The sequence below is a fragment of the Ambystoma mexicanum genome, chromosome 1q (assembly GCF_040938575.1).
Source record: "Ambystoma mexicanum isolate Mex_15411 chromosome 1q, UKY_AmexF1_1, whole genome shotgun sequence".
NCBI classification, from domain to species: Eukaryota; Metazoa; Chordata; class Amphibia; order Caudata; family Ambystomatidae; genus Ambystoma; species Ambystoma mexicanum.
The window spans coordinates 237,478,477-237,506,007 of NC_090922.1; the positions used below are offsets into that span (position 1 = coordinate 237,478,477).

The following is a 27,531-nucleotide window of genomic DNA, read 5'->3' on the forward strand; positions in this document are numbered from 1 at the left end:
ACCAGGTTGTGGACTGGGACCAGACAGTTACAGCCCCCACATCCACCCACAAATGCATACCTCTGCTTTACCCATGAAAGGGCATAATTTGTATGGCATATCTCGCTGAGCGGTGGTACGTATTGAGGGAATTAGTCCCTTCCCATTAAGGGGGAGGGCTAGGTAGGTGAACCCTCATTAGGGGGTGGGTGAAGAGGGCTTGAGGCAAGTGGGACCTCACTGGGAGAAACACCCCCTTTGGAGACAAAGACTGCCGTTCCCGTGAGTAACTCCCTGATGGCCTCCAAGTGAAGGCGTATATGGACTTATACAATATACCAAACTTATCAAAGGCATGAAGATAAGTTATATCATGAACAACAAGAAATGGAAGATATCCTTTTAAAGTCTACAATTAACTGCAGTGAGGAGGCTGGAAATGGAAGCAAGACTAACCAGTGAGAGAGGCGAGAGCTGAGAGAGAGCAAAGACCTCGAGACATGCAGGGAAAGCTCCCTGTGCATAACAGTGGAAGGCGGGGCTCAAGGAGAACAGAGCAGAAATGCGAAAGAGCTGCTTCGGCGTGAAACCAGAAACAGAGCAACTGGGGTGCAAGAGCAGAAAAAAAGACAGATGGGGAGAATGAGCAGTGGTGGCATGACCACGGAATCAGAGTGGTGGGCAGTCTGCCATACAACAACCCCGAGACCATCCAGGCGAGTAAGCAGTTCCCAATCACAATCCCTGTGATGCCCCAAAGATGAGAACAGCACATCCAGGAAGGTGACGCCTTAGAGAGCAAGCCGCAACGAGAAAGAATCCAAGGGTTTAAAGTTTATTGCCCATGTTGCCCTGCAATCCAGACGGTGAAACAGGGACAGGAAAAAGCAGCAAACCAAGCAGGACTTCAAGTAAAACGAAACTCGCCCCAGTACCAATGGGAAAACTATTGAAATAATCCAGTGAAACAGACCCGTTCGAATGAGACAAGAACACGAAAACCATAGAGTAGGAAAGAAATAAAAAAATAGGAGGCTCAAAAAGGGAAGGCCCACCCATATCTCGATAAGAGCACGGAAATGAAATCTGGGGAGAACAAACCTGTGAGGTCAGGAAGCCCAAGCTCATGAAACTGCACCCTGGGAATGGAGGAATTATAATTGGAACGTGAACTACTATAAAAGAGAAGAGTAACAGATTCAGAAACCCTACAATAGGGAGAAAATGAACCATAATATGCTTAAGCTGACAAGGAAGAATAAGGACCAGTCCCTTAAAAGAACTAAAATTTGATAGTGGATTACTAGACTATTTGCATATGGTCTACTGAAAGGAGAAAGGAGGAGTGAGGAACCTGTGACCAACAAGAGCACCAGGAGAAGGGAGTCATTCTTCAGACCTAGTTATAGTGGTAGGGTCAGATAGCTTAGATGGGACAGAGAACAGATTTGTGTTTGGACATTTTAGCGCCTGGACACTTCCTCTACGGTGGTACTGGCGCGCATTATAAAACATAACATTCATCCTGATGGAGGAGCGCATTAGCTAGAAAGCTAGGCAGGGAACACCCTATAGTTCTAGGTAGAGATGGGCCTTATTTTAAATAAACTTTACAGTAAAAAGATGCGCTTGCTGTGTCCGTGCAAGTCTTCTGATCCTCAGAGGGCTGGAAGAAGGCCCAGATACAAGATGGCCAGAGGACAGGGCATAAATGAGCGGCAGGGCCTTTTTTAAAAAAAGAATACAAATCTAAATGGCATGATGCGGTAAAATGTAGAAGTGCAGACGAGAAAAATAAAAATTATGATCGAAAATGAAAGAACTACCACCAGCCTGTCCAGGACAAATGCAAGTAACCAAAATGTTACTTAAAACAAAGTAAGGGATACAAAGTACCCCACCACACTTCACCATAACGCAATGTGAGCAGCTTAAAATCAACAAGGAATTTTGTAATGGGGACACAGTCCCCCATGCACAGATAGCTATGGGGATTGATCAGTGCCCCCAGAATAGATGAAGATAAGTAAAGCAAAAAAGCTATACTTCCCTTCAATTCGGGTCCTGTTCAAAACCAAAGCAGAATTTTGAGGGTCCCGTAGGATCTATGTGATCACTGCACTGCCGAAAATACTGCAAAAAAAAATATTTGAATGCAAACAGCAAGGTGCAGTGATCACAATCACTTTGCCTGCCTCCCCATGTCCACTCCCTACTTACCTTACGGTGGTTTCAGCGGCACACTGCTGCCAACTCCCCTCTATCCTTGTAATGCCAGTTTCCTCCTACTTATGTGGGTCAGACCTGGCGCCGCAGGGTCCTTCTCCCCCCCACTTCTGGTAACCCGCTTTCCATGTAATTAACCGGTTGAGACCCCTGCAACACCCACTCCCTTTATTGCGCATTTGCACCATATCAGTTGGAATTTTGGTATGGTGCAAATGCGCAGTACTGTAGTTTTGGTGGTGACATTTTGGAATGATACCGTTCCATAGAAGTCTATGGAAGGAAAGCAGCAAAAGAGAATATTTTCTAACAATTACCAATTCATTTGTTAAGCCCTGCTCCCAGTTACCTCAGGGCCATCTCTGGACAATGAAGCATGGCTAAATAGGTTATTCTGCTAATGTGTGCTCATCCAGAGCCCACAAAACCACCCCCTGCTTGAATTTAAACTGGAGTAGACTAGTTTCAATTCTTCAAGACTCGCACACTACAGCAGCGGTGGACTGAGTGATTGGAGGTTTTTCATGGCCGATCGATTGGCTGGCCACCAAAATCTGTTCTGCTTGCCTGGTGGGGAATGCATCATCAGTGCGAGACCCAGTGCATTCCTCATCTGTATCTGCCCCTGAACTCCTGGAAGAGCGCCGATTAAGAGGTGCTCCTGCGGTGGATCCTGGCATCGCCATACTGGTTGGAACCTGGCTCCTTTGTCCTTGCTCCTGGATGCTTCTCTGCTGGTGGAATCTTGTCCAGGGTCCTCCCTTCGCCTCCTACATCAATGTTTGTGTGCTGGAATGGCTGTTCTTTCACTAAACACACATTCCTGGTCTACAGGACTGCCTTCCTGGCAAATCCTTCTGGCCCAAGTGCCTTAAGGTGGGGACTTTCATGGACTGGAAACAGAGTGGTTTAATGCGGTTCAGCCTCACCTCTGGTTTTTGATGTCCATTGTTCATGGCCTGGAAACTGATTGGCTCGCTGCTACTGTCTCGGCTCTGGTTTGTCTTGGGTTGCCTTCTGCCATTGCCCCGTTGGGGGTTCTTGAATTGCTGGCTCGCTACCCCTTCTTTCTGGCGCTGAGCCAACAACTTGGTTAGGTTCTACCGGCGTCCCATCACAATCTTCATGGATGTAGTGTCTTCTGCCCGGTGGGCCGACCTCCCACCTGTTCAGTCCTTTTTTTTAACTTTACTTGTGTTAACAAGTGTTACCAGGGCAGGGGACATCCTTCTCCATTTTATTTTGTGTGATCAGCACACCCCCACCTTATGTGGAGTGCTGAGGGGAAACCTGGTCTCCCTTTTCTCACTGTTTCAGTACTCTTTTACAAGTTCAACTTTTTGTATTCTACCGCAGGCTGTCTTCGCAGCTGTGGTAGGGGACACAGGGGTCACCATTTGCCTAAAACGGTGGCTGTAATTTTCTAAGCCCTGTTCATGATGACTTGTTCTTACTTGAGCCTTCTTCTACCTGCCTTGGGGAGTCTTGATGGGTCTTTTGTCTTTGGCAGAGTTACCTTGGTAGACTGCCAAGGCTCAGAGTGCCCGAAAGGACAGCAAGTGGGGGAGGTGACCAAATCTCCCAGGTCTTTGTCCTGCAGTGTGCCTGCCTGGAACCAGTTTGAACTTGTAAGCTGGCTGTCCCCTTGCATATCCACCCCCAAGATTTGCATGAAAGGCTTGTCTGGTTATTGGCGGACTCGACGGTTTTCTTGCATAAAAGGCAAGGTTCCTGGAGCTGAACCTTAGGTCGACCACTGGACTGAAGATCCGCAGGGGAATACTTGGGACGTCCCAGCAACTTCAAAGCGAACGCCAGAGCCGTTGAGTGACCGCTGCAGACCCGCCCCTGCGAATTTCAAGCGACAGGGAAGACCTCTTGAAGACTTCTTCGCCTGAGCTAACCTGCAGTTTGCGCCATCCCACGAAGAGCTGCAACCTTCACAGGTTGCGAACTCCAAAAACCCTGCGCGATTTTGCAGTGCAACGTCTTGTGAAGCACGGTTTAGGTTGGAATATTGTGGGCATCCTTCCGGGCCTGCAGTGATGTTTCCGCTCTTAAATGTCTCCCCTCAGCCGAGTCGTGGACCAAGAACCGAAGAGAAGTCTACAAGATGACAACCGTAACTGACACGAAACCAGTGCCGCGAAGATCCGCTGCTGGACGTCCTACAGCTCGAGTGCATCTGTCTGTTCCCTCAAAAGTTCCTTCTTCAGCTGCTCAGGCCAAAGAAACTCAAATAGTGACAACTGTCGCCTCATCTTGGGGACCATCATGCTACACCAAAGTCTTCATTGCAAAGGTACTGTCCCGAGCCTAGGTATTTTCCTTGGTATCTCTGCGTTTAGTGTTCTTGGAGGGCTGTAGTTAAGCTATTATGCCCCTCTCCCCCCCCCCCTTCCAGGGCACGCTATGTCCCACTGGGGTGAACCACCCATTTGGCTCCAACTTGAATAACTTACTGCAAACCTGTAGAAACCTTCAAACTCTGCTCGGTCTGCTGCTTACCTGCCCTGTTTTCCTCCTCAGCCGCCCCACTTGACTGAGAATCACTTAGTACAGGGTTGGACTATTGGTTAAGGAGGCGTTAACTGAAGTTATAAGAGTTAGTGTGATGTCAGTAATTTCTCACTTTGTGTTGCTTTGAAAGTGTGCTGTGATGGTACTGTGTGAATAATAGTTACCCAATTAAGCCTTAGTGTACATAAAATAGAAAATCACTAGTGTGTTTCCTTAAATCAATTGTATACTCCTAGCACTCTCATTCCTCAAACTAAACCTGGCTACTCAGCCATAGCTACCAAAACCTTTGGTTAATTCAGGCTAAACCCAAGAGGTCGCCCGAGGTGGGCATTTCCTAGTTCTGTCACAGATTAAAAGTGTAAAACTCCGTTAAGGCCAACACCGACAATACTAAAACGTCTCCAGATTATTTTTTTTTAACATTTACCTGTTAGGAAATATTTTCCTTTTCGCAACTTTACCCCCATAGTTTTCTATGGAACCTGGTTCTTTTTGCTCATTTTGGATTTTTGCATCTATAACATCACACCAAACCCTCAGTCATCAGGGTGCTAGTTACAGTAAGTGCAAAGTGACAATCTTCAAAGTGTAAGCTCACGCATACCTTTTGCAGCATACAGGTGGTTCTAGAAATGTGTGATCGGGGGGGACGCACCTCATGGTACGGGGTGGCTACATCGGGTATGCAGATATTTAAAGGACAATCAGGTAAGTGTACAGGCTGGGAAAGCCACGCCTCAAAGTACAGGGGGGCCACATCAGGTGTATAGATATGCAGAGACAGTCAGGTAAATGCACAGGCTAGGAAAGCCATGCCTCATGGTGCGGGGGGGCTACATCCATCGTATTCTCACTCTTTGACGGGGACTAAAACCTTTAACTTCCCTTCCTTTGCAAATTAACAAGGGGGGTCCTGGGAGTCCCTCTGCCAGACATTAGTCCTGGTTGCGAGAGACTTACCCAGAGTCTTTAGCTCACTACCTTTCACAGAGAAGAAATATCCTAAACATATCAGTCTTTGTCCTGCCCTGGGGCAGTCCAGCACCGAAATGCTAGGCAATTCTCCTCTGAACAAGAGTACCAACAGCATCCCCAGACACGTGTTTCGGTCTGGTTGGACCTCATCAGTAGGGAGGAGCTGTGCCTCTAAGAATAGTGAGCAAGGGGTCCACGTCTGGATTCCCCTAGTAACTTAGGGTGAGACCCAAAGTTACTTGCATATGCAAATTAACAAGGGGGGTCCTGGGAGTCCCTCTGCCAGACATTAGTCCTGGTTGCGAGAGACTTACCCAGAGTCTTTAGCTCACTATCTTTCACAGAGAAGAAATATCCTAAACATATCAGTCTTTGTCCTGCCCTGGGGCAGTCCAGCACCGAAATGCTAGGCAATTCTCCTCTGAACAAGAGTACCAACAGCATCCCCAGACACGTGTTTCGGTCTGGTTGGACCTCATCAGTAGGGAGGGGCTGTGCCTCTCCAAGAATAGTGAGCAAGTCATTGGGCTGTGTTCGTGCTGGTAGAGAGATTCCCAGACCCCCCCCTTTGTTTTGACTTACCTTCCTTTGCCTTGCCTTTTGATAATGGTTATGGGATACTGATCAGTCCTTCAGACTATCAGTATTGGGAAACTAGGACTCCCTTCTGAATTCTTGTACTTTTTAACACTGCACAAAGCACCTTACAGTGCAATGGGGCTAGCCTTTTACACATGGGATATTTGGTTACTTTTATGAATCTAAAGACAAGCTGGTGGCAGAAGTTACATTAACGTTTCGGCAATATTGTTGGTGTGCATATATTCGTTTCACTACTAAACGTGGCTAGTGCTCTAAAATGGCTGTGCCACAAGACCCTTGCTTGTTCTTGTAGTTTGGCCTTCTTCCTGCCATCACAAGTCTGGAAATTCCTTCTAAATGGTGATGCACTTGCTCAGGAAGGCTGCTTTTTTCATGGGCTAGTGATGCCTTTGTGTGGCCCAGGAAAGGGGTGGGATTGTCTAGTCTCAGTCCACATCTGTGGTGCAAGAAAGTGTAGGTGTGGGGCAAATGAGACAAGTAGTGGCCCTGATTGGATAACTACTAGAATGGTGTAGATCCTTACCATTGGTGGGCTTGGACTTTGAATAAGAAGAGAACCTTTGTAGTCATTTCTTCAGATTGTTGGACCAAGGAATCCCTTGACGAGCAGCCTGATGATCCGAAGAAGATTCCTGAAGTGGCCCAGCATCCCTTCCAGTAGACAGCCCAGTGAAGTCCTGCCCCTCTGCCTGATCTCTGAAGACCTTGGGCAGTGCTTCAGCACTTGGACTAGTGGGAACAACTAGTCTCAAAGCCTTTGAGAATCCTGCCCTTGAGCCTTTGGAAGTGTCCCTGGACTGCTTGGTGGACTGACCAACTCTCTCATGGGCTAACTCGTCAGAAGCGTTGCTGTTCCACGTTCAAGCCCAGAGCTTTGGTGGTCGCCAGCTCGTGCCACAATTTGCCTTCTTCCCGAATTTCATTTCATACAGAGGTTGGTTCCCAACACATGTACATCTAGTTTAAAAACTAGAGTGTATATATATATATATATATATATATATATATATATATATATATATATATATATATATATATATATATATATATATATATATATATATATATATATATATACACACACCCTTTAACTTGGCATACGGATACGAAGGGGGGGCGGGGCGGAGGAAAGAATTCCCTTTTAGGACAAAATCAGAATTTAGATTTACACCTTCATCTTCCTCATAATGCCCAATACATCTGTTGATGTTTATTAATTCTTATTTTTGTACCAATGTGCTAAAACTAAACATACTGAACATAAAGTCATAACATGCATTTCCCAATAGTCCAAAACAATGTGACAGTAGTAGTGTTGCGTGCACATAGAAATATTGTAAACAGACACAAAGAAAACGAAAGAAACAATTCCTACACGGAACATAAAACCGTGGTTAAGACTTTCACATATTACATTGATTTCTTCAAATATACATAATTGATTTCTTCAAACTTGATTGACACAGTCGAATGCTTCAATCTTTTAAAGGGTGAATACTTTTAAGTGGGTCGAATTTCAGCATCCCAGCATCAAGGGACCCTGTCCTGGAGTAGCTTATGGGACTGCAACGGAAAGAAGCCTGCAAAGCCTGTGTGCCGAGACAGTCACTTGAACTCACTGTGCAAATAAATCCACGCTAAACCTACTCATCAGGGAGTTCCCTACCTAGTCTAAGCTCTATGGGGATTACTCTTGGCATAAACAAAACTGGCCATCACGCTAAACAAAACATTCAAAGTAAATCATAAGCAACAAATAAAATAACCAACAACCAGTGATTTGTATGACCTTCACCTGTCCCTTCCCAAGTCAACTTCTCCAAATATCAGAAAGAAAAGAGAACCAGTGCTTTTAAGTTCCAAACTTAAAGTTGACCAAGGAAATAAAAGATAACCAAACACAAATCCACTGGTAACAGTTTTTCAGCTTTCTGTTGAAGAGTCCGCCCTTCCAATTCCAGCCAAGAAAACCGCACCAATGGTAACCCTGGACATCCTCTTTCCAAGGTTTTGCCACAGTTCAAAAGGATAAAGAAACAACTTCTGCTTCAACAACTGCCCATGTATTTCTGACCTATGCAGTGTCTTTGGTAGAATTGTCAAGATGCTTCTTCGGGTGTTACTTTCCTCCGGACAACCACCCTTCTATTACTGTTAATGTGGGAACAGACTACTTTGTTCCACAGTACACCACTACTTCAACCACCTTTAGTGTAATATTTACTGACAAGATTACACACAACCACAGTTCTGGTAGTTCAGCTTCACCTTTGTACTTCATTGTTAAGCAATTTAAAGACCTCTTCGATAGGCAAGGCACTCTTTCCTATGCAGTAAGAAAATGGCAGCCTCTTTGCCTCCATCCGTCTTAATGCAACCAGTATAATCTGCCACTGCTTCCAGTCTGCCTCTCGCAACCTCAGCACTACATATTTTGGACTTATTTTCTTACAAGCACCCAGCTTCATACACACCTTCTTGGTTCCAGTAGCTACCCTGAAACTGTATTACCACTCTTCCAGCTTTGGATAATAATGGCACACTTGTATCAGAGGACAGTGGACCTTTAGCAACATCCTCAGAATGGAAGTGGATAGATTACAGGACTGGTTTCACTATAGAAAGGATTTGCCTACTGGATTGGGCAATGCTGGTTCTTCTGTAAATGTAGAAGTAATTGAAGAGAATACTTAAGTTCCGGCTCAATATTAAAAAAAGAATCAGATTCAGGTAAAAGCGACCACTCTAAGGAAGATCCTAAACTTAAAAAACTCCAAGAGATTGTATTCCCCCTTTTAACAGTTATACTCAAACTCTGGTCGGATGCTACCATTGTTCACATGCGGCCCCCCTCATGCAATAAGTCTTGTAAAAATATGTGAAAGTCAGCTTTAGGTTTGAGTGATTTGGAAAGTGCTCCCCTTTCTAATTGGAAACAGGCGACCACTCCGGTAATGTTAAACAGTTTAACAATGGGAAAAGAGATTATACGCAAGCACTCTGGCTTGTACTAGAAGTGCGCGTAATAAATTTCCATTGTCAGCAGGACTCTTCACAAAGATGAACAGTTCGACTCACTCCCACTCTTACGAGAGTTAATATAAAGCTGGAAACAGTTGTCAGCAAGGTTTTCAGCGTGAACCTGAACACAGAGCTTCATTCATTGGGCTCCAGGAACACTAAGGTTGCAGGCTGCTTCCACTTCCGGACTTCTCCTGCTACCACTTTAGGCACTCCCCTGTCCCTTGGCTTGCTTCTGTACACAGGCCTTGGTTGCAGCACCATCACAGCTCTGCAATTCCAACCACGAGAGATACCTGGGAAGACCTTCAATCTCGGCACGTCTCTCAGTGCAACCACAGCAAAAACAGTTTGTGGACACAACTTTCAGAACTTGCAGGTGAAATCTACTTTCCTCATGTCCCGGCGTCCCTTAGGTGAACTTACTCATGAACTGCCAGCCTTGTGCTGTTCTGCTTCTACTGCCAGCCTTCCAGCTCCTGCTGCAGCCTCTTATGCCTCTTAAGTAGGGCAATTGATTTCAGGTGCAGGCCTTACTATTAATTGCCTGACCTTGATAAAGGCTTTTAGGCCTGCTTGCCTGTCCTTTGCTTCTACATGCCTCTTCAGCCCTCTTCTTCGTCTCAATCCCTATGGGATTATGGGACATGTAGTTAATTTTAGAAGTTAAGATTTTTCTGCTTCTAGTATACTTCTAAGGGTAGATTGAATTCCCTTAGTATTTTTAAAAGAGGGACTGCAGGTTTCCTTGTAGTATACCTTTGGTATTGAGGAGGGCATTTGTTTTCTGGTATAATAAGTTGTGTTCCAACCTTATCTCACTTTTACTAGGAGGTTGAGAGATGTTAAAATGACAATAAACCAAACCTCTTCCGTCATCGTGGTAAGAGCATCCCTTTCAGAGGAAAAATACTGTCTTATTCCACAGAATCTTCTCCACCTAGGTAATTCTCCTGCAGTATACCACCCCCCAAGATTGGGATCAGGAAACATCGCCCTCCCCTGGTTACCTGGGAGTAACCTTTAGGCAAGATTTTGGTGAGGGATCCACAGGATTCTTCACATCACCCCCCCCAACTTGTCAAGTATCCTGAAGACAGCATCGGTGGTTCTTGCATTTCTTCATTGGCAAAGGTTGCATTTTACAGCTGCGTCCGACCAGAAGAATCCTCGAACCTGCAACTCATGGGCACCTCTCACCCAAGCCAATGGCAGAAGATCAAGCCCCCAGCGACCCCCCCCCTTCAGCATCTTTGAAAATCATAACCAGGGGGGCAAGTACACATAAGTGTGCCTGTCCAAACATAACCCCCCCCACCCCCCAGTCCCCCCCGCATCCCCAGCCCACCCACCCACCACCATCTGTCAGTCATAGGATAAAATTGGAACAAGTACCTTGGTCTCCTGATTTCATTCCACTCACCTTTTGGTTGTCAAACACGGGTAGAGTATACTGCCCCCCGAGTTACCCTTGGGTATGGAAGAAAGGAAAACACATGGACCTCTGGTAAAATTGTTGTATAACTTTTAAACTATTATAAATAAAAGCTTTTCAAAACATACCTTCAGAGACTTCCCTCTGGTGAAAAACATTGTGGCTGTGACTTTAAGTCCCACTCATCTTAGAGTTTGGATTGCTTAAGATAGGTTGGCTTGTGATCCGGTGCCATCACTGACTATATCTAAAATAGTTACTGGCTTTCAGTAACAAAGTTTGATATATATTTGAACCTAGGGGGACTGTATATATATATTTGTTCGAGTGTTGTGCGATATTACTGATAACCTGTTAGGCCTCCAAAACACTGGAAAATTAATCTCATCATAAATAATTGTATTTTTATAGTTGGTCTAAATGTAATTATTGTATGCAATACCGTGTGTACTCTTGGAGGGCCCCTGACGACACTCACCATCGCCCGAGAATAAGACTGGTCTGCTCATCCACGTACCTCGATTGGGTTATAGCAAAACCTCTCGGAGTTGGCACCGCTAAAGAAATAACAAATAAAATGCTGCATGCCCTTTCATGGTGCATTCGGCAGAAATGAAAATGCTCAAACCCATAATCGCAAACAAAGGGAGCATGGTTGCTGGGGTGTACCCTTCTCCCCTTGAACAGTATAATTGGTTTGTGTGTTACCCCCCAGCTTCTGTTATATGTAATTAGGCATACAAAGTTCAAAAGAAGTTTAAAGTACATTAGACATCCCTGATAATTACAAAAAATAAATACATAAACAAAATAAACAGTTCTTGGTTTATAGCTCTCCAAACTCCTTTAGGTACATGGAAAGTGTCCAGGGGCAATTAAGTGCACCCCAAAGTCATTTTAGGAGAGTGCCAGGGCAAGAAGAAAGCTCCGCAGAGGTTAATGGAACAAAGTGAATAGGCCATCCGCTTGTATGGAGCCAAGTCGATTTGACTCCACAGGAAACACTGACGGGGAGGACCAGATGAGACCCCAACAGAGATCCAGAGGTTGGTCGCAGAACCAGAAGCCCCAGGGGAACCCCTAATGCAAGTGAATGGTAAATGAGGTTGAGACTCCCCTCCAAAAAATCTCAATCCCAGACCCAAAGGGTCTAAGAGCAAGTATCAGGAATAAATGGCCCAGCCCAGTACCCAAAGTTAAGTACTCATAGTGGAAATACCAGCCAAAAATAGCTCCTGCATGACAAAACAACCCTAGTAAGCACAGGCTTTTTTCCTAGGTGTGGTTTACAGGATCTGGTGCCAGGGGCTTGAACGCTGAGCAACACCAAACCCCACAACCACAAAGAACAAAGCCTTACTACGATGACAACCTCAAGCTAGGATTGGAAAAAAAAACACAGACAGTAAGACACTAGGAAGATGGATGAACCTGTGAAAATGAATCCCAGCACAGGGATAACGGCTGGCATTACTCTAGAAGGTGCCAAGGAGCTGATCGGACTGGGTGTTGTGTCCCAATACCCTTCCAGGTGTTGACTTTGCAGCACCAAGGCGGCAAGCTCTTGCAGTGAACAGTCTAGAAAATGGCTCCAGCAGGGAAGACTCAACACAGTGCATGAGGTGGGTCAGCAGGACAATTTAGGAAACAGACTGGACGCCTGAAAACAGGAAACCCAAACTGGTATATGCCAAAACTACTGCACTTAACCAGTATGGCCAAGTGAGTTTAAAATGGCAGGAACCAGTGGGAAAGCTCTGTCAGAAGACCGGCTTCTTCCAAGTTGCAGAAGGAGAGAAGAATCAGAGGGACAAACGAGAGAGAAGCGGAGGAAGCGCAACAAAGCACGAGAAAACCAAAGAAGAGCGAGAGACTAGGCAGCGCCTCAAGTACCACTGCAAAAAGGGGCTGAAGCAAAGTATCAAAGTAGCAACTATACTGGTTGGTCAGAAGGACTGCCACTCAGCCTAGACCACCCCCCACCAGAAAGGAAGGAGAGCTCAGGAACCTACACTGGTCAAACTGGTTAGAACCAATATGGAGGGTGGTATGTGGGCTGATGTGTTCACCTGGTCAGAACGGCCATCTTGTATTTTAGGACTTCCTTTGTGCAGAGCAACTACAAAATAGTTGACAGCAGGACTGAGAAGGACACATTGGTCCCAAAGGCTACCAATGTAGTAAAATTGCTTGCACCGCTGCTGAAGCCAAATCTAAAAATACAGCTGCCAGCCGCCTACTCCCTAAAACCAATGTGTCGGTGATCATCATCCTATGACAAAAATGGGGTGCACCCCTGGGCCTGGGTGCTTTAAGGGCAACGAAGGCAAAAAAACATTGCTAGGGCAAAGGAAGTTCAGAATAAGTCTGCCTGGTCACCATGAATAGATGAGTGGTCCAAAGAAAATGGAGGATAAAGCAAACATTGAGGGGTCATACAAAGTGGGCTGAGAATCCATAAAAAATGAATTCTGTCAACATTTGGACACCTGTATTTTATGTACCAAGTGAAGAAGAATGAATGCCATTTTACAGTTTCCTTACACACTATTCCAATGTGGCGAATGTTCCCAAGTACATTTGTGACTGTTCTTTAAACATAATGCAATTCTAAAAAAAAAAAAATATATAGGTGATTTTATAAGAGTCTAGGATAAATTATACTTTGAATCAAAAAAAAAAAAAAACAGAAAAAGATGGCTCTTCGAGACTGCACCAAAATTATGTTTTGACAAGTTCTTCGTTGATTTTCATAAATCGATTTTATTCACTGTATGGTGCCCTTGAGCTGATGACACGCGTTTCGGCTGGTAACAGCCTTTTTCAAATCAGGGCATAGTCGTAATCTATTCAACATTCATAATCACATTATGTGCCCAAAACAATTATAAATCACACATTTACCATATATTTAAAAAACACAAATTGTCAAATGATAGTATTATGTTTGTTGTATATAGCAGCGTGACCATACATTGATTATTAACAAAAAGAAGAAATGGGGTTGGCAATGGGGAGGATTGTTGGGAAGTGAGAGGAGGAGAAAAAGGGGGAATAGGGATATTGATTAGCAATTGCACAGAGAATAGATCGTATCATCAAAAAAGTCTGATTCTTGCAGATAGAACGTGAAGGTTTGCTTATCATGTTTAAGTTTCAAAGGATTTTTAGATGTGTGCGTCATGGGTTCGATCCCCTTGCTTCCTGTAAATAATTTAACATTGCATTAATGGCGAGTTTATCAAGGTCCAAAAAGAACCCATTTATGAGTTAAAGTTTTGGTATTATATGCATAAAATAGTCATGATATATTGTTTAGCACATTTTATGCTATTTCAAATAAGAAATAGCTGCCCCAGGGTGGCAGGAAAATAAGATGCACGTCTCATCAATATATTCATGCGCGTAAAACATTGCCTTACTGCATTTTCGTTTAACCCACTGTAAACGCGGCTAATCTGATGCCGTGGTAAACTTGAAAGTGCGCGTTCTGAAACCCGATCCAAACTGGTCTATCTTACATGCCAATAATGCATGTTCTGTGAAAGTTGTATGGATAAGTCTAATGGGAATGGATTCTGTCGTATCAGTTTACCGCGTTTGTAGTTCACAATCTCATCCGCGTCGGCTCTTCACACACTGGGTAGCCCGGCGCCATTGCCATAGTTATGTTGTTCAGTATCCAGTTACCGAAATGCAAGGCTATCTCGTTGCTACCGCAACACGTTATGTATGCAATAGTCCTTTTACTATTTCCTAATTCTTTGTTTTGCAGCCACCATTATAAGGCGCTGTAAATGTGCAGTAAAGTGTGCCTGTTTTATTGTGCAGTAACACGCCCCACAGTTGTATTAGTTCTGAATCGAAGATTACTTATTCCAAAATATGTTTAATTACTAAAAGAGTAATTCTCATGTTACTACCCAAACATTGGCGCTAGTCATGCGTAACTTGCTAAGGACCCCTGCTTCTCCGAGTCTGAACAGTGTGAATATTATAGCAGTGACTTGAACAGCTTAGTGCCCAGGATAAGGACACCTGTGCTTATCTTAATACTTACATGTTTTCTCAGATATATACGTCGGCACAGGATGTGCACAATATCTGTAATACAAGGAGATTCAATAGAAGAGCAGGGGAATTTTCAACAATTGAAGTAGACATGAACTCTTATGATATATTATTACCACTATTCTATTCATGGTTAGGCACATTATATAATGTTATATTATACGACGTTTTAAAGGAAGGACGCCATCTCATTATCAGAGTTCAGCCCTGTCACAGTGGCATTCAAGAAACAAATTATTGTTTGGAAAGATTCACAAGGCATTCGATCAAATCCCTGAGGGTCAGTGGATACTCAGTAGAATTGGAGTATGCTTTTAAGGAAGACTCTGCGTCATTATCAGCAAATACAGATGATCAAGGGAATGCTACAATTGACTTTGGACCACAATATCTTCACATTCAATGACTGTACATACCAACAGATGGAGCGGCCATGGGCACGAGATAAGCCCCAGCACAGGCCAACTTATTTATGGGTATGTTTGAGGACTATGTTGTGTATAAAGACCCAGACTACAAAGATAAGGTCAGACTCTGGATGCGATACATTGACTATGTACCTTCTCATTTGGGAGGGAACAGAAGAATTTCACAAATTCACCAATTGATTGAACACCAACGAGTTTGGAATTGAATTTACAGGTCTATGCAGCAATACAGATCCATTTCCTAGACCTCACAATCCATGCAGAAGGTCAGATCTTGGAGATATGGACAGAAAGGAAACGGAAGCCAACTCCACGTTACATGTTAAGAGTTGTCATTTCAGACCAACTATAGACAACATCCCAATTGGAGAATACACGAGGGCCAGACGAAATTGCCAGAAAGATGACAAATTTGAGGAAGAATGTACACTGTTGAAGACCAGGTTTAAACGAGGATATGCGAATAATAACAGAGCATATAATGTTACAAAGGGAAAGCAACAATCAGACACTCTTTTGAATAAAAAGGAAGGTGAAATAAAAACAATGCAAGTAGGATTTAATACAAAATACAGCCAGAACCATCATGTCTTACGCAGAGTCCTGCAGAAAAATTGGTACCTCCTCAGATTGGATGAACATATTGTGAACTATATCGGAATAAAACAAACAATGATATTCAAATGAGCAGATACTTTGATAAGGATTGTGAGTCCATCATTATTACCGGATTTGAAAGACAAAAGAGACAAGACATGGCTTGAAGCAGACCACCTTGGATTCAGGAAACGCAGCATTTGCACGATGTGCAAGTATGCACATGCCCAAACCAAGGAGTTTCATGATATCAATGGACAAACTTAAAATCAAACAGGGAATTAACTGCATAACTGAATTTGTGGTATATGGGTTTGTAAATGCCACAAAACGTATATTGGCAGTACCAAGAGCTCTGCATAAGGATTCGAGAATATATGGCAAAAATTGGGAGCCAGGACCTGAAGTTCCCATTAGCTCATCATTGGCAGACAAAGCAGCCATCCGATTCATAGGATTGCAACAAATTTCTCAAGGCAAAAGAGGAGGCGACAGACTAATGACATTGAGACAAGCTGGAGCAAGAATCATTTGTTTCTTGAATGCCACTGTGACGGGCTGAACTCTGATAATGAGATGGCATCCTTCCTTTAGAACTACAAGTATAAAGGATGATATATTAATGCCACTATTCTATTCATGGTTAGGCTCATAATATATAATAAGAGTTCATGTCTACTTCAATTGTTGGAAATTCCCCTGTTCTTCTATTGTTGAATCTGCTTATATTACAGATATTGTGCACATCCTTTGCCGACGCATATATATCCGATGAGAAAACATGATGCAAGTATTATTAAGATAAGCACAGGTGTCCTTATCCTGGGCACTAGATGTTCAAGTCACTGCTATAATATTCACACTGTTCAGACTCAGAAGCAGGGGTCCTTAGCAAGTTACGCATGACTAGCACCAATGTATGGGTAGTAACATGAGAATTACTCTTAGTAATTGAACATATTTTGGAATCAATCAATAAGTAATTAACTTCGATTCAGAACTAATACAACTGTGGGGCGAGTTATCGCACGGTCAAAAAGGCACACTATACTGCACATTTACACCGCCTTAAAATGGCGGCTACAAAACAAAGAATTAGGAAATAGTAAAAGGACTATTGAGTATACGACGCATTGCAGGTAGCAACGAGATAGCCTTGCGTTCAGTAATTATGGAAACCGAACAACAGAACTATGGCAATGGCGCCGGGCTCCCAAGTGTAAAGACCCAACGCGGAAGAGATTGTGAACTACAAGCACGGTAAGCTGATACGACAGAATCCATTCCCATTAGACTAATCTATACAACTTTCACAGAACATGCATTATAGGCATGTAAGATAAAGTTTGGATCGGGTTTCCGAACGTGCACTTTCAAGTTAACCGCGGCATCAGATTAGCCGCGTTTACAGTGGGTTAAAAGAAAATGTTGTAAGACAATGTTACACGCGCATGAATATATTGATGAGAATGCATCTTATTTTCCAGCCAGCCTGGGGCAGCTATTTCTTATTTGAATTAGCACAAAATGTGCTAAACAATACATCAAAGATTTTATTCATAGAATACCAAAACTTGACTCATAAATGGGTTATTTTCGGACCTTGATAATTTAACATCGCATTAATGGCGAGTTTATCATTTACAGGAACCAAGGGGATCTAACCCATGACAAAAAAATCTAAACTTGTCAAAACATCAATTTGGCGCAGTCTTGAAGAGCCATCTTTTTCTGTTACTATTAGCGGTTTCTGGCTATATTCGCTTCCTCTATCGAGACGTGACAAATCATCCGTTTTAATTAGAAACAATAGGAAATAGAAAATCGGTAGCTAGGTTGCACTAAGGAGTCGCCGACTTGACCAGCTACCATTAAAGCCAGCCCCTGCCGTACTTTTCTATACTTTGAATCTTGACCACTCCATTACCTTACCCATTAAGCGTGTTTTGGTTGCACTTGGACACCTTTTTCTTCCACTCCAAATTGTACTATTGACAGCCCGCACTCAAGGGCAGTAGCATAACTGCCCTAAAATACATTATCATCAAGTAATGTAGAAGTAAATATAGATCAAGCTATGTATTACAGGTCTAGACACGAACCTACTCACAATCAAAAGCAGAAACAAACTAGTCAAAAACAAACTACTTGGCAAGTTGACCAGTTTCAGGAATGTATGTTCACAGGAATCAACAGGAGAAATTCAATAGTTCACGTCTGATTATTACAAAAGAGGTGCACAAAAGTGGAGGAGGCAGAAAGCACCACCTGAAGAGCACACTAGATCTGAAGCAGACCCATGGGGTCTGACTGAGGCCTGCTGAGGGATTGCTGCAGTGTAGATCACCACCAGACCACTGAAATAAACTGTTGCAGTCTAGGGGACCTGCAAAAAGCACTGCACTCACAAAAACAGAATCCCGATGAAGAAAACACACAATGGAGGTCAAAGCACACTGAAAATGCTACCCGAGCTGATGGGATGGTGAGGAAAGCCCAGAAAATGTGGGTACAGAGGTCCGTTTGTCAGGGGCTGTACACCAGTTTGTGTCTCTGGTGTCAGCAAAGTCCAGGAGGTGGCAGGGGCAGAACCAGTACAGTTAAACCCACTTCAAATACTCCAAGAAGAAGGGCATGATCACAGCAACAGGTGGCACAGGGGTGACCCTTTAAGGCACAATACAGGCAGCTGAGGCGGAGATGAAGGACTTGGCACAGACCGCAGGAACAGACCCATGATGAGGAGCAACTGTAGGAGTCCAAGGAAAGATGTCCCACAACAGAGAAAAGATGAGGCAGATCTGCAGCAGTCCACTCGGGATGCAGCCAGACAGGAGGCGGCTCCCACCTTCCGTCCAGTGAGTATGAAAGATCCAGGACCTTCAGTGATGTAGCTGCTGCAGGCAAAAAGGTTTCAACACAGGTCAGATGGAAGCAGATATTGAGGCAAGATGCCTCAGGGATGCATAGCCATGAATTCAGGATCAGGACCACCTTGGGTTCAGCCCGCAAATCAGCACCTTCAAGGATTTCCTAACTTTCTAGCAATTTCCAAAGTTTTCAGCAACAAAGCGTAGAATGGCGGGGACAGCGTCTCCCTCAATATATACTAACACAGCAGCAGGGGAACCCTGCCCACCAACCCACAACCACACACCTTTCAATGTTTTCGCTGCCATCACAATAGGATGGCCCAACCAAACGCTATTCATTCATTGATTGAAAAACACCCACAAAGATGAGGATGTGGGTGTCTTGAAGACCCTCATCCAAGTTAAAACAAGATACCAGAAACACAAATTACCTTTGGTGACTGAGACTACATAGGCAGAACAGCCATTTTGGCTATTCGTCATGGTCTAAACAAAAAACATAGCTGGCTTTAGAAGTCTTTAAACAAAAAAATGTATTGGTAGCCATTTAGTTTTTTCCGTTAGCATGGTGCTTCCAATGAGTCAAAAGGCTACAACATGGTGTAGCTCAAAAAACAAAAAACGTACAGCTGCCACAAGCCCAAACATGCTTTCTTTGTGCGAAAACACTTGGAGCAACCATGCTCAGGTAACAATATGGGCACTACTGATGCCAGCACACTGAAAACGAATTGCGCAGTAGGAGGGAGGGTGCAGGGCAATAGGATGACTAAAGGTCCACTGTAAGCAACCAAACATTTTTTATATATATTAATGTGTCAAGAAACCAAAACAGGAAAAGTTTCAGGGGGCTCAGTTAGCAAAATGAATCCCACAAATGGAATTCTGAAAAAACACTAGTAACGTATGGTGTACAATTTTCTTGGAATTATGACATCAAGGCATGGAATACAGGACAACAGCCCTCATTCTTAATAGAGAACTGCACCAACCCAATCCAAACTTACCAAAACAGTCTGCCTTTGCCAACTCAGATGGGTCATACGGTCAAAGTACATTGAACCTCAATGGATACCCTCAAGTACTATTTTCCATTAACAAATACTCTTGCCAAATACCACCATTATATGAAACTGCTCCAAACTTTTCTTTCCAAAAACAGTTTATTCAAGTTTTTATTACACAAATCAGGTCTGGATATTGTCAGTTGCAGGTACTGAGAAACATTTTACAGGGGTTCAGGCGTCCCCACCATACAGAAACCCCCACCGCAAATACCAACCATCCCAACCTCTACCAAACTTATCCCCCCTACATATTCCTTACCCAGCTCCAACCCACCTTTACCCCAAAGTCGAGATGTATTGCATGCAATAGATGCCTGCTCATCAGGCTAATCACCAAAACTGTTGAACAGTGTGCGATACAGCACACATTCCGATTTATACTTGGGACAAGCAAGCATATAAGTCCACGGGTGCAAAGCTACAGTTGCTGAAAAGCTAGCAGACTGGCTGAATATGGAGTCCCTCCATGTGACATTTGACTTGGCCAGTTACATACCCCTTTGGAACATCAGCTAGAAACAAAGGACAACTAGTTGCACTGCAGGTTTCTCTGGGCAGTGCCAGAAAGGAAAGGATGAATTGACATTAAGAGGGGGGTTACCTTCTGCACCCTTGGCATGCTTCCGAACATACTCTTCTATCTTCACTAGGATCTCTGCAAACTACAGAAAGAGGAAACAAAAAAAAAACACCATACTTGGTACCTGAAACAATGTATTACATAAGAGAATTAGACATGTTGAATAAGGTCTATATGGAAGAACACATTAAAATGAGGTAATTTGATGGCATCAGGTTTTACATATCACGTCTTCTGATATTTGTATGCCTTCTTGGTGCATGGGGTCCTGGTACCGATGTGGTGGTTAGTAGGATAGCTGTAGATAAGCATGACAAGCTAAGAAAGACGCGAAGGGAAACGAGGAATGGGGCTTCCTCCATGTCCAAGGACACAGGGAAAATCTCCTTTGCAAACATTTCCCAGGATCTTTCTGAAGAGTAATCTGGACTGTGTTAGGGAACCATAGGTTGGAGAGGATTTCTTGCAAACCAAAATAACTTGAATAGACTCCCCAATTTCTTGGACAATGAGGAACTGGCTCTATGGCTTCTTTCAGCACCTCTACTTCTCCCTTTAGCGATTCTAGACGATTTTCCACTCTGCAGGTGGAAGGCATGCTTGGTGGTTGTGATCATGGAACCACCTAGTGGTCTTATTTTCTCCAACAGACGTATGAAAGATGACGGACTGAGGAAGTAAAGAGGAAGTGAAGAGGGGGTTGGGGAAGAGACCGATTAACTCAGTCAAGCTGACCCCACCCCTGCAATTGCTCTCTGGCATGCGATGCCCCCCCCCCCTTCACCCATTGTCTCCATGACAGGACTTTTACTGCTCTCCCATGCCCTGTAAAACTGGGAGTGATATGGCGAACTGGAGTCACTGTCGGATCTCGATAAATGATTTCTAGATCGAAAGAACTGACATCTGTTGTACAGACCCCAATGACCTGGCTGTACCCATCTAGATCAGGTTTTGTTAGCCAGTAATGTCATCGGCCTTCCACGAAAAGGTTTTCTCTGAAGAGCATGTCAATGACTTTGGTTTGAATCTTAGGTCTGACATTTGTAGTTTGTAGCCCTCAACTAGCATAGACTGGAGAACCACTCCATTCCTCATTTGAGAAAACCTGCGTCAGCTAAATCCATGGTCATTGATATAGCATGGTTGAATGCACTATAACCTTCTTTGAAGAGGGTGAAAAGAATCATCTGAACGGAATGCAAGAGGACCAAGTTAAAAACCACAGCTATTGGTTGCATCTGTCCAGGATGCACAGAGAATTTGCAGTCTTAATGCTTGAAGCAGCTGTAGCAATAACCAGTTTACCAAAAGGCATCAAATGGTCTGCCTGCACCGACTGGCGGGACAGTGCAGGGTAAGAGTGAATTTGTCGACCTCTATTTAGCAGCTGCAGACAGCACTGAATCCACACTTGGTTTGGTCACCTTCGGGGCATTGGTAGGAGCTCTATGTATTTTGTTTAGGATGTCTCTTTTGGCCTTGTCAGTGAAGGGATTCTGCAAGGCCAAAGGGCCATCTTAACAAAGGTCTTCTATAATGGGTACAGACACTTGCCTTTTCTCGTCACTGGTGCAAGCAACCGTCTTTTCTGTTTCTCTGTTCGCTGGGGAGCAAGTAGAACGTTTTCTCAGCCTTAGCCATGGTATTATGTAACGGCCCGATCTCAACCAGAGTGGAAATCTCTGGGCCGGTGCTCTTCTGGTTTCGCCATCAGCAGTGACAACGTAATCAATGTTGACAAAGAAATCGTTATTGCCATACACTAATGAGTTCCTGCCTGAGTAGGTCGACAGGTTGCGGTCGCTCGAGGTCTTCCTCTGTTGCAGCTTCTCTGCCACATTGTCAGACCGGGGACCAGGTTTTGGGCTGCAGAGGCATGTATTGGTAGGCACATGACTTGGAGAGATGCTGGGCTCCCCAATTTGTACTTCAGTTACTAAAGGTCCTCAAGGTGGATACAATGCTTAGACAATTATTTTCAGGCTGCAGAGCAGGCCTTCATGGTCTGAACGGTTCCTGTAACTGTGCCTTTGGCTGTACTAGTGGTAAGGAGAGGAATTGCATTGGTTGCGACGTAAGCTCCAGTGAAGAATCCTACGGATCCCTCACTGAAACCCTCATAAAAGTCTCCTCCCAGGGGGCCAGGGACAAGCAGATGCTGCCTAATCCTAACCTTGGGGGTGGTGTGCTGCGGGAGGATCACCTGGGAGGAGACAAGGTCCAGGGTGGTGAGGAGATCCTGTGGGATGAGACGGTATTTGTCCTTTCAAAAAGGGAGAATCTTTTAAAGTTACCAGAGCAGGTAATGGCTTGTCATTATGATGTATCTGAACCACATAGGATCTGTGGCTCTGAATGCAAATGCCTTTAAACTTGAACAGACCTTAGTAACAGAAAAAACCCTATAAGGTATTTCAGGTTAAAAATCCCCCTACTCCCGAAGGTTTAATGGAAAGGAAATCAGAAATATTGCCTTAAGTAAACTACCTTCCTCTGAAACACATTCTAATGGCTCATCCTTAATTGACTTTAAAGGAAATAAATCTACCCTTAAAACTAAGAAGTTGTACAAATGTGGTGGACAAAATGTTGGGACATAATTGCAGCCGAAAAAATTACTGCCCTACGACTCGGAAACAGAGATAAATTCTCCCAAACGTGGGCTCCCTTTCTAGACTTTACCCAACAATTTCCAGGTCTAGCACGACAACCCCCTTCCCTACGATGGATGGACAAAACCGACTAAACACAAAAGGGGCCAAGGTCGTGCAGAGGTACAAAGTGGCCTAGGGTCTGGCCTGTCAGCGAACCCAGGAATGTGGCTCTGGGGCCTAAACAATCTAACGCACTGCGAGCTGAAAACGATCAAGGGCCTAAAAGCTCACACAAAGTCCTCTTTTCATCCACATTTACCCCATCTCGGCCCACCAGGGCTAAACTAATCGCTTGCTTCACCCCAGAATCTCTCCCCTGACCTGTTGTTGTTATGACTGTTGTTCTGTTATGAAGGACATTGTCCTTGCTGATTTAACACTTGCACAACTGAACTCAAGCGCGCGGCGCGCAGCGCTCAGCGCTCTTTATGTACTTGTAAACATCCAATGCAATGTATGTATAAAACCAATAAAAATATATTTGGAAAAAAAACTAAGAAGTTACTGAATGGAACCAACTTTGATGTTGGGGACTACAAGTCCCATAATACCAGCAGTACTGGGATGAGGAAGAGGGCTGAACAGGCATGCTGTAGGAGTAGTCCAGCAATTACCAGAGTTGCATAAAAGGCCCCCTCTGTTGCAGGCAATGAGAGGAAGGAGAAGGAGCTGGAACTGTGGCTGGAGTTTGTGTAGTAGCAGAAGCAAAAAGCTGGCAATCAATGCAGACATGGAAGAATCAAAGGGATGCCGGAACTCCGATGCAGCAGATATCACCTTGTCCTGTGGGGGTTCTGTTCCCCCAAACTTTGAGTTGCAGAGGCTAAACAGCGCAAGGCGTGCAGGAAGGCTGCCTTTCCAGATGTGAGCCTAACTGCAGAGATTGCCGTGCCAGAAGTGTGTCAGAGACCAAAGAGCTGTTGGAAAGCTGTGGGTCTCAGGAGCAAGAGTGGCTCCTTTATCGAGTGGCTGGACCGGCAACACATTCAGCTAAGAAGGGTGTGGGTCCCAGTGAAGCCAGAAGCAGTAGAATCTGTGCTCGAAGCCATGAAAGTTGTGAAACCTGCAGAACAAGGATCACAGAAGCCGGTGAGTCAAACCTGGCGTTCCGACTCCTTGCCCCAGCAATGCCGGTAACAGTATTCAGCTTAACATTCACTTGCATATAAGCAGAAGAGAGTTGTCCTTTGTTGAACTGTCTAACAATAGGGCAATAGAAAAGTAGCACTTGCGTGCGTTTGGTAATACCCATTTCACTTGTGTGAAGAACAAACGCTGCAGAAAGTTATTGTTAAACACTTTAAGCTTTGTAAATCTTAAAGTGTGCCTAATTCGCTTTTCAAAAGGAAGCGAGTGAACTTCTTTTATGATATATGATAGGATATTTTATTTGTATCGCGCTCGTACACAAGTGTTTCAGAGAGCGATTATGAGAAATTGTTGGCGTGAATAGAGATGTAAAGTGTTCAAACAATGTATTTAGAGTGGAGAGAGAGCAAGGTTTGCCCAAGCAAAGAGTATTCCCTTACTAAGACTGAAAATAGCCTTTCTGGAAGCCAGAAAACCATCCAACCAATATTGTGAGCCCAAAAGAAATGTAAATCTTGTCTGAGATACAAGTCTGTTAACGCATTACCTGAACCCAAGAGTGACACCAAAGCTTCTGGGTAAGTATTTTGGCTAAAGGTTGTCGGAGAGATGAAGGCAAAGTTTAACCTGCTGCTCAAATATTATTTGAAGTTGACATAACCTATATTGCCAAAGACTATCAGAGAAAGAGACATGGGTCCTAAAGGCAAACCAAGGTGGCTGTGGCAGACAGACCAGAGAAGCAAAAAGGCTGCCCCTTTTGAAGAGAGATATTCAGAGGAAGAGTGCCTTGCCTATTAGAAGGTGTTGAAGTGCCTAGACGTAAACCTTGTCGGAACCAAAACATATTTTGAGACAGAAAGTACTGAAGCTGTAATATCTGGTTGTCAGCATAGGTGGAGTGGAGTACTAGATGAAGGAGAATGTCCTCATGCTAAACTGTTGTAGAAGTGAAGTTGTTGAAGCAGACGTAGCAGCGCGGTGAAGTAATCCTGACAAAGATATCTATTGAAAATCATAATCTTGTAGAAAAGAGAACTGCTGACCAAGAACTGTGTTTCACTGACATTTGCAGAAGCAGCATTTCCTTTGAATTGTGATAATTCTTCTTGAACAACTAGAAGTTGTGGAACAGCATCGTGGCTAGGAACAACATTGATGCTTTTGTGGTGAAGTGGCAAGTCTCATCACCAAGAGAAGCTTCGGTGTTTGATTAACACACTTTACTTTGACATTCAAACATCAAGAATTGAACGGAGACTGTGCCACCTACAGGAGTGTCCTTGTTTCTTTCTACTGAACATTAAAGCTGAAGTTTGTTTGAATCCTGGGGAAGACAGTTCACCCAGGTTACCAAGAGGTTATCAATTTTAGAAATGCCTTTTATTTTCTTTGTGTTTGATGTTTAAGTGTGAGGGTCAGACATCCTGTGTTCAAGTGTTTCCCCTATGCTTTATTAGGCATGGAAATCCTTACTAGTAGGGATAGTGAGGCGTTGAATGATTTTTTTAGTAATATGCCAAATGTTGAACAAACATACAAAAGTTGTCCACCTTGCATTGCTGACCTCTCACTCCATAATGGTTACCTCTCCTTATTCGATGTAGAAGATGCCCTCCGGGGTCTCAAAGTCCGACCGAGTCTATAGCATGCTGTAGGATGCCTTCTGGAGGGATGTATGCAGGCCCAGATATTACAGGCGGACCATGTGGTTTTAATGTGAAAATGCCTTTTCTGGTCCAAGTGTAGATCAGTGTGTTGAAGTGACTTTGGAAGTTGTTCTAGGTGCAACTTTATGGGGTTGCACAGACAACAGGCCTACAGTTATTGAGGATGCAGACCAGCTAGTCATCGGAGGTCCATGACTTATCACTGAAGGTTTCGATAGCATGGTAGTTTACGCGAGCCGACTATTCTAGTATGTCCTTGAACAGTGCCGTACGTTTCTGGCAAGCAGTTTGACTTGTGGACAGACGCGCTGCAGTCAACGGCTCCTTAGACTCCTCTTCCATCAGCGGTTTAGATCACTTGAGCATTTTTTGGCTGGACTATGATGGCACAGACTTTATCGGCAGGCAAGGTTTATAACTTTTGCGCCCTGGTTGAACCCTCTGGCCACCTTTTTGTCCCTGGACGGCTCATTGTGTGATCTTGCACTTTTATAGGAGGAAGGACTCTTCAGCTGCCTCCTAGGACACAGTGAGGCACAGCGTCACACTCAGTAAGTCCAAGGCAACAGTCATTTCATCCAGCCAGAATAGTCAAACTATTTTTCCGTGGACAAATCACTGAGCACTAGTTCAAGGTACATCAGACCAAAGGATCTCTTTAGAAGTATTGTCTACTTGCTACATTTTTTATTTTGCATTGGGGCTTACCTTGATGGGGTATGTACAAGCGAAAAAGTGAAACACCAATAATGACAGACCCCTTGTAATACACCAAGTAGGGTGGGATTGGGGATGATTTATTATGTACTGTGGTTTTTGCACAAAGTGATACTAACTCTGATAGACCATATTTTAAATGTCAGAATGAATTTAGGTATTCGCGTGATTAAAGCAGAGAAGAGAGCATCACTTTCAAAAAATTGTAATGGACTGCATTGATTGAATGGGAGTTGTATTATGGGGTTGTGCAGCAGTGAACGTAGCCCTAATGATCTTTGAAAACACAAGTGATAAAGTGGGTGCTGTTGCTCTTTGATAAGTGATGTTGATATACTTTGACTAAGTAGAACCCTGATAAATTGATAAATATTTCTACTGGCTGAATTATACACTTTGAAACCAGAATGTTTGGATTAGGATCATTTAGGTGCAACAATTGATCTTTAGAAGTTCCTGCCTGAAAACATTGTGCACTACTTTGAAACCCTACATCCCCCTGCCATCGATTAAGCAAGCCTTTAGTTTGCTAGTTTCAGTAGCTGGCTGAGGGCCTATGTTGTCAGTCACTTTTATTAACCTGCTATAGCCTGAGCGATTGCAAAATATATTGTTCAAGCCATTGCGGATCTGGGATGTCATTAAGGGGAATGGGGTGATGCCCAGAATGGCATGCACACACCAGAAGAAATTGACTAATGTACTGCAGTGTCAAGTTGCTAACTTTGAGGCAAGAATTTCGTGATCCCAAGCTTCTTTACTTGACCCAAGTGGTTTGATCTTACGAAAATCATAGTCTCTGTGCTCAAGTTCAAATTATCTGCCAAGTCTTCAATTTTGGCATGTAAAAATCAAATGACTATGGAGTACATTAATAAGCCACTGTAAGCTTTCAATATTTTCTTGGCGGCAATAGCCTGCCTGTCTCATCTGCCACACTCTAAGGGAAGGTTGAAGAAATAAAAATCTCCCCCCCCCCCCCCCTCAGCTTGGTCATAACTAGTGCTATAGTGCTAGCTA

At 43.9% G+C, this 27,531-nt stretch overlaps 1 protein-coding gene across 1 annotated transcript in view; it reads right to left on the reverse strand.

The window, feature by feature from the left end:
- PRPF31 (pre-mRNA processing factor 31) overlaps positions 1-27,531 on the reverse strand; it is a 571,659-nt gene that overhangs the window by 498,400 nt on the left and 45,728 nt on the right. Inside the window, exon 3 of the mRNA XM_069637987.1 lies at positions 20,400-20,460. Coding sequence (XP_069494088.1) covers positions 20,400-20,460 — 61 coding nt within the window. The remainder of the gene's footprint in view (positions 1-20,399; positions 20,461-27,531) is intronic.